General features: G+C 33.4%; 1 protein-coding gene across 1 annotated transcript; it reads left to right on the plus strand.

Moving 5' to 3' along the window:
- The first annotated feature begins 592 nt into the window (after positions 1-592).
- LOC120088822 (peroxidase 4-like) lies at positions 593-2045 on the plus strand. The gene is made up of 4 exons (XM_039046267.1): positions 593-808; positions 916-1107; positions 1199-1442; positions 1581-2045. The coding sequence occupies exons 1-4, from the start codon at positions 611-613 to the stop codon at positions 1964-1966; spliced, it is 1020 nt and encodes a 339-aa protein (XP_038902195.1). The 5' UTR covers positions 593-610; the 3' UTR covers positions 1967-2045.
- The last annotated feature ends 11865 nt before the right edge of the window (positions 2046-13910 follow it).

The raw sequence follows: 13910 nt of genomic DNA on the forward strand, positions 1-13910 counted from the left end.
TAATCCAGTTGCCAATAACCAACCCATTCAAAATAGTTCTCCCCTGACCTAAAATCTCCTACCTTGTCAAATCACCGCTAAATTTTAAAATTTGAGGAAGAAAATGATCACATAATAACGAAAGACCAAGTAGATGGAAATCTTGCTCAAATTTAATGAAATAGACCATTTGTTAGAATTTAATTTTAAAATCGTGTTAGGTAAGTTTCTTCGTACTTATATAATATTTTATTAAATGTAAAGTTTTTTTTCTAAAGGGGTTTAAATACTTGCAAAGAGTAATTTACTCTAATATCATTAATTACATCTCAATTCTATGTAACATATTTTAATGGATTCTGTTTTATTTATATGGTTTATTTGATATGTGGACATTGGAAATTTCCACAAGATCCCAAACAAATTTTTACTTGGTCATCTGTTGAAGATTCAGCTTCAAGGCCACCTATACTACCAAACCCAACACCAAATTTCTCCATTCTTTTTTTCACTCTTTTATATAAATAGCCCTCTCTTCTTCAAACTTCAGTCATCAACCCTCTTTGTTGCTCCTCTAAATAATTTCATTACTTGGATATCAATGGAAATTATCACCACTTCTTGTAACAAAATGGCTGTAGCTTTAGCAATAACCTTATTGGCAGTGTTCATAGGGAGCACCTCAGCTCAGCTCTCTTCCAACTTCTACTACCATAGTTGCCCCAAGCTCTTCAGTACTGTTAGAGCCGGTATCCAATCTGCTGTCGCTCAAGAAGCTCGCATGGGTGCTTCCCTTCTTCGCCTTCACTTTCACGACTGTTTCGTTAACGTATGAAGAACCCTCTTTTCCCCTATTACTTTCATAACACTTTTCGTGTATTTGTGTGTTCTTACTTTGTTTAATAATTGAATGTAAACGATATTATGATCTATCAGGGTTGTGATGGGTCGATTCTTCTTGAAGACACTCCTACGTTTACAGGAGAGCAAACAGCGGCTCCTAACAACAGATCTGTTAGAGGATTTAATGTGATTGAGAGCATTAAGAAAAAGGTTGAAAAAGTTTGCCCTAGTATAGTATCTTGTGCTGATATTTTGACTCTTTCAGCTCGTGACTCTGTTGTAGCGGTAAGGAAAAATAACCTAAAACCTTTTTACAATATTTCAAAAGTTTGTTTGGATTTCGCTCGATGGTCCTAATTTTGTTTCAAATTAACAGCTTGGAGGGCCAAGTTGGGAGGTGAAATTGGGAAGAAGAGATTCTAAAACAGCCAGCTTCTCTGACGTCACCGGTGCTATTCCTCCACCGACCTCCACCCTCGACACCCTCATCAATCGATTCGACTNAGCCAGCTTCTCTGACGTCACCGGTGCTATTCCTCCACCGACCTCCACCCTCGACACCCTCATCAATCGATTCGACTCTAAAGGCCTCTCCCCTCGAGACTTGGTTGCCTTATCTGGTATTATCATCACTCCTTCGCTCCATACCTTTACTTTCAAAAAATGCTAACTTTAAATTATATCAATGATTAAAGAGGTAGCTACATTGTAACAGCCTCATTAAATATTCTTTCTATGAGATTATACGTTGCATGCAGGGGCCCATACAATCGGGCAAGCAAAGTGTTTGTTTTTCAAGAACCGTATATATAACGAGACCAACATCGACGAGTCGTTTGCTGAGGAGAGACAACAGAACTGCCCAACAAATGGAGGAGATGACAACCGTGCCCCATTGGACTTCAGAACCCCAAAGTTTTTTGACAACTACTACTACAAGAACCTCTTGGAGAAGAAGGCTTTGCTCCGCTCCGATCAAGTGCTCCACGATGGTGGATCCACCGATTCCTTGGTTGAACTCTACAGTGATGACAGTGATGCCTTTGAGTCTGACTTTGTGGCAGCTATGATCAAGATGGGCAACATTGAGCCGCTCACGGGATCACAGGGTGAGATTCGTAAGATTTGCAGCCGACCCAACTAATCCATCCACATTCATAAGGGAGCATAAATTTGTTTTTTTGTTTCTATTTTTTTTTTCATTTGAAATTCGTTTAAGCAAATAATAGTCTTTGCAAGTGGGGAAATGACGTTTCTTTTGTTGTTAAAGTACATTGTAAACTATACTCTTTCTAAAAAAAGATTAATGATTATGATAATTGTTCCCGTTCATATATTTTGATTAATTCAGTTGATAGTTATTGAAATTAAAATAATAATAATAATAAATGTTGAAAGTAGATGTTGCAATATCCTTCACCTATCATTGTTGTACTTCAAAATTTGTCTATCATATCTAAGTAATTTACGTAGGAGATGTTTATACAACCTAACATCAATTAGAATCAAGGGAGGTGAGTATGGTGTATATGTGAAACAAAGACTTCCTTTTATTAGTATGTGACATTTTTTTTTGGCTCAAATTAAAGGTAAAATCATGTGGATTTGGGCATAAAATGGATAATATCATACCACCGTAGATTTAATAAAAAGGTATGTACTTGTTCTAAAATTTAACAATGAAGTCTAAAGTCGAGTCTTAAATTTAGTTGTATAGATATAATATATATCCTTGAATCTTGAATCTATTAGATAGATGGTGTGCTCCAAATGAGAAAAGTTATCCTAAAAACAATCAGTAAATTGCATGTATATGGTAAAGAATGTACGTATATTGAATAACTATTTAACTTGGATGGTTTGAAGCATCTAGTGGAAAAAACAATGGTTGACCACTTTAAAAAACTTGTAAACAAAAGATCACTATTAACAAGTTAATTAATGATTTTCAAAGTGAACGTAGTTTAATACTTCTTTCCTCAAAGATATAGTAAATGTTGATGTCAAAAGTTGAACAGGAAAAATGCATGTGACCTTTACATGACAATAATGGTAAATTTGTAATTTGGGAAAGAACATGACTTATGAGCTAAGATGGAAAGATTTGTACACCAATATGCTTACCATACAAGCTCCTATTCTTAACTCAAAAAGCGTATGTGTACCAAGCAATGGGTTTAAGTATTAGAATGAAAACTGAAAACTTACTTCTCTTTGGAATTATTATGATGTATTAATAGATGTTGTTGACCTAGATCCTTCCTAATAAAGTTTCAAAGTAGTATTGAGATTATCCTTTAAATCACAGGCTTGGGGTGTGCCCTGCTTTGTACTTTGCTAGGGTTGACCTCAGCTAAGAGCACCGTCTCAAGCCCTATTTTGGGGCTAAGAAGATCCCTTGGTCAGGGCATGTGCGAGGCATGCTTCATGAGGCATTTTTGTTAGGCTCGGCCTCGGCCTTGGCCAAGGTCGAGCATGTTAGCTTGGGACATGGTCCAAGCCAATCTCCTTTTCTAGGCCCATTTTGATCTCCAATCGCCACTCTCAACCTGAATCTTTCTATCTTCTTGACTTTGTTGTTTATGTGTTTTGCTTGATGTCAATTATGTCATTTGGTCCAAAATCACCCTAAGCCGATAATTCACATTTTTTTCCCTTAGTTTTACTAAAGGAAAAAAAAGTTGATTAATGAATAAGAAAACATTAGGAAATATCTATCTTAATAATTACTTTAGAGAAAGACTACCCAAAACTTTTTTCAACAATTCATAGTATTTCACAGCATATGTTCATGGAAACCATAATTGACTTATTGTCTTGAAGGATACAAAGAATAAGTACCTTGACCCTTTCTTTTTTAATTTAGATTTTGAGGAATCTGTCAACAGAAAGTTAACATTGAATATTCATGGTCAATGGTAAATCTTTTAAGGGACGTTTGAATTAAGGGAATTGAAATGGGAATAAAGATGGAAATGAATAAATAATACACATTCCCTTATTTGGTACAAGTTTTAAAGTTTTAAGCATGAGATAAGTTATTCCCATGTATTCTTTATACCCTTGGATGATACCCATCCAAAAGTATGAGTTTTCTTGACGTGAACTCTCTCCCCTTTTAACACATGGATTTATTCATTTATTTTATATTATTAAAATTAATTAATATATGAATATTAAATTTATAATTTAAAAAATTATATTAAAATTTAAACTATAATATTTGAATTTAACTATTCCAGATCAATTAATTATATAATAAACCGTAACGAACCGATGCATTAATACTATTAATTCATTAATAAATTATATTTGTAGTTAATTAATTATCATTATGATTAATATTTTATGAGATTATTTTTAATATTTATACTTATTTTATTATTGATTAATTATAATTCATTATTTTTTTAATCACAAATTGTTATATTTATTTTTTAAATCTGATTTTGATTGTTTTATTAATTAATACATCATATTTATATAAATTCATCAAATTGATAAATTAAATTATGTAATCAAGTAACTTTAATTATAAATGACTTATTTTACAAATACTTATAAATAATACTTTAAATAATATTATTATTTAATCGTTAAATAATTAATTTTGTTCAAAACTTTGAAATGAATTTATTGTTTATTAATTAATCTATCAAAATTTTGTAGAGGTGTCCATGATTAATTTTATAAATTAGATCAAAGCTAATTTGTTATCATAAAATTTAGATAACATTCCATGCTTATCCTTCATTTTTAGCAATTTTATTCCCAAGCTTTTTATTCATAGGCATATTAATTCTTGGACATCTTTAAAACTTTAAACCAAACAACTCCTTATATATATATTTTCTCCGATATTACAATTTGTTCCTTATCGTAAAATTTGATCGGATAACTCACATGACTTTCATGTGCCACTGAGGTAAAATTGCAGTTTTAAAAAGAGGTGACTTGCAAAACAATAATATTAACATTTCACTATTATGTTTACCACAAATATTCGGATTCTTAAGTTGGTCCAAAGTAATGAATATATGAAACTTTTTTTAGACAAAAAGAAAAAGAAGATGAACAAATTTTGAATTTTCTTTTTTATTTCATCCATTCCCTTAAACTTTTATATATTCACAAAATATATTGACCTGACCCGCTCCAGACCAATTCAGGTTGGGTTGGGTCGAGTCATATTCATACAAGCCCGAATTGGATCTGGTCGAGTCGGTTTTAAATAAAAATCCGACCCATTTACCCCTAATAATTTCTCACATTCTTGAGGTGATGACTTTTTTTCTCAATTCTAGTAGTCAAATTGATGGAATTTCTTATGTTTATCTTACGAAATTATTACTTCAAATGTTTTCACAGACCATTTTTATTGAATATTTAAAAATTATGGATTTTATTTCGGCGTCCAATCACACTGTAAAAAGGATTGGTGGCAACTCCTATTTTATTTTCTTTTAAAATTAACCCTTTTTCGAAGAAGTTGGTTGTTCCGCGTCGTCTCGAGCATATGACAACATAAGTCACATAATAGGGACCAATCAAATGAAATAAACCAATGTGATAAAATATTAATGTACATACTAGCCACACTTTAATTTATACATATTATTATTTAAAATACATCTAATAATCTTCCACTTGAGCTATGTCTGTGTATCTGATGTAACTAAATCACATAAAGCTTAAGTGCGCTTAAACAAGTTATTTCAATAATAGAATTCTCCTTTAGTTTAATCTGCTCTATCTTCTGTATTAGCACAAGATCAAGGTGACTTTCTTACTACCCTTGTAACTAAACCTTCCTTGATCACCAGTTTCAATACATTCAATGATATAGATCAAGTATGGATGGATAGCATGGAAACTACATAGTGATCTCAAACCCTCTCAATTCTGAGTTTCCACCACTCAATCCAAGACTGAGAATAGTAGAGAAGATCCTTTTGGCGGTCTACTAGAGATTTGGAGATCCAATTTTGTAGATATAACAAGGATTAAGTGAATCTTCAAAGGTATAAATGATGAAACCCTCTTTTTGTTAAAAGTTGTTTTTCCGCATGTTTTGTTCTCAAATTAAATGTAATTGGAGTACTTAATGATTCTGTTAGCTTCCGCTTTATGCATCTTTAATCCATTAATTGATATCAGAGCATGATTTAAGTACTCAATTAACGTTAAATTGAGTTTGGTAGGTAAAGTTCTAGAGATGCATGTTTGATTGACTGATATGGTTTTAATTCAACTTTGGCATTAGTTTTCTCTTTGATTATGTTGTTAAATTTGTAATTGGCTCTTGGTTGATGAGCCTTAATGTATGATTAAGGGTCAATTTTATTAGAGTAAATAGAGTTGAAAATATGCTGTATTTGAAGATTGAAACAAGCAAGGTCAGCTGGAATCTCTAGAGCTAAAGCCACTGCCAGACAGTGTTGCAACACTGTCCTTATAGCGTTGCAACACAGTTCTTTATCAAGCCGAGGCATTGCAACGTTGGGATGGAGCATTGCAACACTACTCATCCCAACTAAAAAACGCGCGCGCACATGAATTGGTTCGTTGGAGCGGTTCGGTGGCATGGGTTCTGGTTCAACCAAAATTTGGATCGGTTCAACCTCTTTTGGAACTTTGGAGGGGCAGTTCGGGTGGTTCGGGTCTGGTTTGAGGTTGTTTGAGCGCTCCAGAGGCTTTCTCAAGCTATTTTTGAATTAATTTTGTAATAAATTAGTTTTTGCTTGTTTAGGATGCCAAAGTTAGTCTATATCAGTGTTGTTTAAACATTTTATGCATGTGATGTATATTATATTTAAATTAAACATATATGTGCATATTATATGCCATGTAGATTTTAAATCCCACCATAGGAAAACATGTTTCATGCATTAATAATGTTATAAGTTGGTTATAATGTATATAGTATGCATGATTAGGGCTTCAGAAGTTTAATGTAATTGTTATATTAATGTGTGGAATGCTTAAGCATTTGTTATAGTATGTTTATAATTTTTATAAATGTTATAAAATGAATTAGACATTTAAAATCTATAATAAAGATAAGATGGATTTAATGACAACTTGTTTTAATAGTTAAAATAGGTTGTTATCTTATAAAACAAGGTTACAAACTCAATCGGTCTATAATCCTGTCTAAAGCTAGAGGTACTTAAATTGACGGTCTACGAAACACCTCCTACCTGAAGAATATAACCGAAATATTGAGCGTTATTAATCAAATTTATGAGCATGTGTGAGCGGTGTGAGGTAATAAAATAGTTTTATCACTTAGATATTGCACCTTAAATCTACATTTAAACGTTATACTTGGACAAACTACATAGACTTAGACAATTTGTTAGCTGAAATATGCCTAAGTAAAAGTATATACCCAAAATATTTAGAACACTTCAGTGGGAGATTAATAACATATACGATATGTTGTTCTTAGCTCTCACGTCCCTAAGAGTTCACACTGTGAGATTCATGCTTGGCTTCGTGTTACCCTAGGAGTGACCTCCATTCGAAAAGTGTTTGCATGGGTCAATAGCAAGGTGAATAGGGGAAGTAGTTCATAGTAAGTGGATGAAGGATATGTGTCAATGTGTCCTACGGTCTCTTCCATTAGTTTGGACCATGAGATTCCTATTTGACGCCTGCTTGTTGTCTTTAGGCAACCTATGCTAATTGTTTAACAAACATCTATCCCCTCGGAGGGTCGTAACATGGGATTCAGAACAACTCAAACTTCAGAAATAGATAAGATTTCTTAGGTCAATTCCCAACCTTGACTATCTAATTCGAAAGTATAGTTGGGGTTGACTGCCCCACAGTGGCACTTATTCTGACTCACTATAGTATCGTTGTAAATAAATAATGAATTTTGGGTATATTATTTCTTTTTGCTAAAATTGAATTTGGTTTAGAGACAATTTACTAATTAGAATTTGTTAAATTTCAGCATATTGAATTCCTTAAAATTACTCACTTCTGACATGTTTAACGGTAATAATTATTCAACATGGAAATCAAATATCCTAGAAAATTATTATTCAATATGGAAATCAAATATACTAGCAAACGATGATTTAAAATTTGTTTTAACAGAGGAATGTCCTCGATCTCCCAAGTCTTCTGTAGACCAAAATGGTTGGAATGCATATGATAAATGGATTAAGGCAAACAAAAAGGTCCGAAACATTATTCTAGCAAATATATCTGATATATTAGCTAAGAAAATCAAGAATATGACTTCTACTAAAGAAATCATGAATGTCATAGATGAAGAAACAAAGAAAACACGACAAAGTAAATACGATTTATTTGTCATTAAGACGTGCTTAGTAGAACATGATAAAAAGACTTGGATAATGGATTCAGGTGCCGCTAATCATATCTGTGCTTTCACTCAGGAAACTAGTTCCTAGAGACAGCTTATAGAAAACGAAGCAACTTTTAAGATAAGAACCGGGGAAGTTGTTTAAGCTAAAGCAGTGGGACATATGAAGTTATTTGTTGGAGATAAACACATTTTACTTGAAAATGTCTATTATATTCCTCATATGAAAAGGAATTTAATATCTAAATGTTTCCTTGAACAAAATTACAAAGTCTCTTTTGAAAATAATGAAGTGTTCATTATTCCGAAAGGTATTAAAATATGTTTTGCAAATTTAGAAAATAACTTATACATGTTAAAACCAACTGAGGTAAAAGCTGTTGTAAATATAAAGATGTTTAGAACAGCTCAAACTCAAAAGAAGAAACGAAATATTTCTTTAAATGCCTATCTTTGACACTTAAGATTAGAACACATTAATCTCAATATAATTGGGAGATTGGTTAAGAGTGGACTTTTGATTTATGAGATTTTTCAGCAAAAACAGTTTTTGCTCTTAAGCTCTCTCAAACCCTCTCAATTATGAGTTTCCACCACTCAATCCAAGTCTGAGAATAGTAGAGAAGATTCTCTTAGTAGTTTACTAGAGATTTGGAGATCCAATTTCGTAGATATAGCAAGGATTAAGTGAATCTTCAAAGGTATAAATGATGAAACCATCTTTTTGTTAAAAGTTGTTTTTCAGCATGCTTTGTTCTCAAATTAAGTGTAATTAGAGTGCTTAATGATTATGTTAGCTTCCGCTTTATGCATCTTCAATCCATCAATAACATGCTAGTAGAAGAAGCTATAAGTATTTGTTAACACTTTTCCAAGATACAACTCCTCCAGTCAACATGAAGATATAGCCTAAAGTGGATCGTAAAGTGTCTTGGCATCCAACATAATCGGAATCAGAACACCTAATAATTTCTAAAACTTTTTCTCTCTGATAAGTGAGCATATAATATTTTGCTCCCTGTAAATACCTCATAATCCGTTTGGTTTCTTTCCAATGATCCATCCCTGGATCGTTAAAATATCTAACTAACATTCCAACTATGAATGCAAGATCTGGACGCATACATACTTGAGCGTACATTAGACTTCCAATAGCTGATGCATAAGGAACCTTCTGCATCTCCTTAGTTTCGAGTATGGTCTTGGGGCATTGACCTAAACGAAATTTATCACCTTTAGCGATAAAGGTATCTCCTAGTGCACAATCTTTTATGCCAAATCTACTAAAAATCTTTTCAATGTAGTTTTTTTTTTGTGAAAATCTCAAAATACCTTGAGAATGATCTTGCAGTATTTCAATTCCTAATACAAAAGAAGCATCACCAAGATCCTTCATCTCAAGATTCTTTTTGAGACACTTCTTAGTGTCATGCAATAAACCTACATCCTTACTTGCTACGAGTATGTCATCGACATATAACACTAGAAAGATATATTTGCTCCCACTAAACTTATGATATACACAATCTTCCACTATATTCACCTCAAAATCAAATGAGGTAATTACTTCATGGAATTTGTGATATTATTGGCGAGAGGTTTGCTTGAGACGATAGATGAATTTCTTCAATTTGCCCACCATAGACTTTGAACTACCAGACACAAAGTTTTCTGGTTGTACCATATAAATCGTCTCATCAATGTTTCCATTGAGAAACGTAGTTTTACATCTATTGGATGTAGCTCTAAATCAAAATGAGCTACAAGTGCCATGATTACCATGAAAGAGTCTTTTGACGAAACTGGAGAGAGTATTTTTGTAATATGTCTTCGTTTTAAGTAAAACCCTTTGCAACAGACGAGTCTTATATCTTTCGATTTTGCTTTGTGAATCCTTTTTTGGTTTTAAATATCCATTCATAACCTATGAGTTTCACTTCTTATGGCAATTCAACAAGTTCACAAACGTCATTGTCTTTCATGAATTTTTATTTCCTCTTCCATAACATTTATCTACTTTTGAGAGCTAGACTTTGTATAGTTTGTTGGAAGTTGATTGGATCGTCTTCCATCACACCAATATCAACTTGATGTTCTTGAAGAAACATAATATAATAATCTGAAATTGCACTTCTTCTTTCTCTAGTTCATTTCCTTAGTGGCACTTCTTGAAGTTGTTGAGTTTGAACTTCAGGTTCAACAACGAGGACTTCAATGTTGTCTTATTATATAATTAGTTCAGTAGTGAAGTCAAGAGTTGGAACCTGAATATCATCTATAACTACATTAGGAAAATAAACTAATTCCTCTTCAAAGACAACTTTAGATGTGAAGATGCCTAATACTAGGCTTGTCACACTCCCTCCCAGATCTACATCTGTCTATATCTGTCTTTTTACTTAGCTATGATCGTGGAAGCATACTTGGATAGTTTCGTATACTTCTGTTCATACTCAACAACTATCATGTTATCTTGAACAAGTTTCAGAAACTCGTTCCTTTTCATCTCACGATAAGAAGTAGAATATTATTTATCTTCAAAGATCCTCTTGAACTCATCCCAGGTCATCACCTCTGATCTATATCTTCGAGAGTCTATAACTTTCCACCACAGTTCTAATCTTTTCTATAGCAGAAATACCCCTAACTTGACCTTACAGTCCTTAGGACATTCTGTTACCTGGAAACATTTCTCTAATATGAATTAACCATGCTTCAGCATCTGCGGGGTCAGTAGTACCCTTAAATGTAGTGGCACCTAGTGCCTTCATCCTCTCAATGGCATACTTATTCTCGGGATCTGTCTATACAGATTCTACACTAACTGCTAGCCTCTGGGCAATCCTATCCAAGACTCTATCCTCATCTGAGGACCAGCTCTAATATGAGGGGTACTAGACTCTCCCTTGATGTAGCTTCCTGTACTACTGATTATCTAACTGAATATTGATCCCCTTGTACTATAGGATCTCCAGTAGGGTCACGATCCCCTCTAGCCGTTTTTCGAGCCAGTCTGTCACCTACTCGAGGCATGCTCCTTATAACATATACACTATTAGGTTTATAGGAACATTTACATGCCCTTGGTCTAATGCATGACTCTATTCCCAAAATCTTATGCTCTGAGATCAATTTGTCACATCCCCTCCCAGATTATCCTATAAATATGAGTAGGGATGTGAAGACAGCAGTCGTCAACCCTCTTATGATAACTACTGTCCAACCTATTCTTGTGAACCTGTCTCCCTAGCTCCCGTTAAACCTGATTAGATGTTTATAATCTTCACATCTTATTATAATCTCATAATTAAACCACTGCACATATGTATATATATATCTAAATTGCTAAACAACTATTAAACCAACATATATTAACAAAATTTGAAACTTTAGTTCAACAAATCAACAGTTAGATAAAAACTTAACAAAGTGGACCACCTAAACTTCAAAATTCTTGAAAGATCCTGAGTAGTGACTGATTGGCAGAGCCTCGGGACGTCGACCACTAACTATGGAGGAAAACATTTGAAAATATGAGCTTTAAATTCTCAATGAATGACATTTTGCACAATGATTTCTAATGAGTAGTTTTACAAATGATTTTCAGCGCATAGTTAGTTTAACATGCTGTTTGATATCATGATTTCTTCAATGTATGCTTTATCGTAATTTAAAAGAATGAAGTTATAAATGTAAAACTAGCAAGCGATTTTAATGGATTTATGTTTATATGATGATGTTGGGTTTTATGTCCTAAAACTCACAGTTTGTAAAATAATAAACATTTTCTATAATCAGTATACTTGTTCTTGATTTCATAAATTGTACGAAGGTCTAAATCCAATAAACTAAGACTTATGACTATTGTATGAGTACTTGAACTTTATGTGGAAACATAAGAGTGGATCGGGTTCGACTAAATAGTCAAAATGATCTATGGTACATGAATAAGGCTGGGTACCTTATTCTAGTAACATCATTGAATGCGGCCTACTCTGTAGTTGTTACAAAGAGTTGTAAAGTGCTACATACGATGTGATCCTAATTCGTTCATGTTATGATATGAGGAGTGGGGGCGTCCTGTGCAATGAGTTTGCATAAGATCAGGACCAAGAAATAAGCCCCTCTTACTTTATAATGCTGTTTACTGTATAAGATTGACTCTTTCACCTAGATGACCTAGGTAACTCGATCTTAATCCTGAGCTAACTATGAACTCCTGTTTATTCGGGATTGCCATTAGATTTGCATAGTTAAGGGTTGGCTCAACAGTGCCGACTCAATAAGACTCCCATTTTAAGAGTAAGACCGGATAGATAGCTGGGAACATAGAGTGCAAGACGGAGTTCACGCCTACCCAATTTAGGGATAGGAGAAAGGTTGTTCTCTCAAGTACTGAATCCAAGTCTTGAACAAGGGGCCCCACCCTCTCACTGGGCTGAGAGAGTTTGGTTTAGTGATTGGATCACAAACCAGTTGTTCATTAGAGGATCGGTAGAGACATGAGGAATAAGACGTAATCTCGGGGGTAAAAGAAATATTTGACCCAACCGTTATTACGAACAACCTGTGAAGGGTCGACTTGCTGATTATGGTTAAATCATGTGGACATAATATATCTACAGTGAGGGTAGTGCAACTATGGGTTTTAGTGGAGTGACCCATTAGTTAACGAATGGAGATTAATTTGGTCTAATAAGCTTAGCCAATTAATCTCGGATCGTTGGAGCCCATGATCTGTAGGTCCGCGAGGTCCCCCTACTAGCTCGTAACAGACCATCTCTAGAATAGCATGGTAAGTTAATTTGAAACGTTCAAATTAGAATTAAGGGAATTAGTAATTATATGATATATAATTACATATTCAATTTGAGAATTAAACGGAATAGGAGAATTTATATATTTAAATATGATTTAAATATATAAAGATGAATATATGTTAAAATTAATTTAATATTTGATATTAAATTAATTAAATTTTATTTAATAATTAATTTATGAAATTAATTAAAAATTTCATTTTTAAAATCAAAATAGATTTAATAAAATCAAAATTTGATTTTATGATAAAATTGAAAAAGAGAAAAACACAAAATGGAAAAAGAAGTTTTTCCATTATCCATCACCTAAGTAGCTCACTCAAATGGAATTATCTTAGCCTTGTCTTCTCCAAGCATGAGTTGCAACTCATGCAAGTCTCTTCTTTGCATATTGATCTGCAATATAATGAAGAGATTGGAGTGAAAATGGGCATGCAATCTATAGAGAATTTGAGAGAAATTTCGGTTTGAAGAAAGAGTTCTTCAACTAGTTTTCTACAGTGAGCATTTCTCCTTCATCCCTTGATTCAAGCTTGTTTTGATTCCTAAAACTCAATCTAGAGCACCAAGAGAATAGTGGGGAAGATCTTGAGGTAGTTTACAACAAGATTTGGAGAAGGTAGTAGTTGGAGAAGGGGCTTTGAAGAAGTTCTACAAGAGGTATGTCTTGGAACTTACTTGTTTACAGCAAGAGCATGCTTTATATTTTGCCAAAATTAGTGCATTTGAATGCTTAGATGATCCTTGTACTTCCGCTGTTGCTGATACAATCCTCCAGATGAAGCATGATAGTTGCAGCAAAAGAACTTTAGAAGCATGTCACTGTTTAAAAGGCACTCTGCGATGACATGTTATCGTGAAACTTTAATCATGTTTTATAAGTATTATGTTTTATATTTATGAAATGTTTTTAAATGCTTTTGTGCCTT

The sequence above is a fragment of the Benincasa hispida genome, chromosome 10 (genome assembly GCF_009727055.1).
Source record: "Benincasa hispida cultivar B227 chromosome 10, ASM972705v1, whole genome shotgun sequence".
Lineage (NCBI taxonomy): Eukaryota > Viridiplantae > Streptophyta > Magnoliopsida > Cucurbitales > Cucurbitaceae > Benincasa > Benincasa hispida.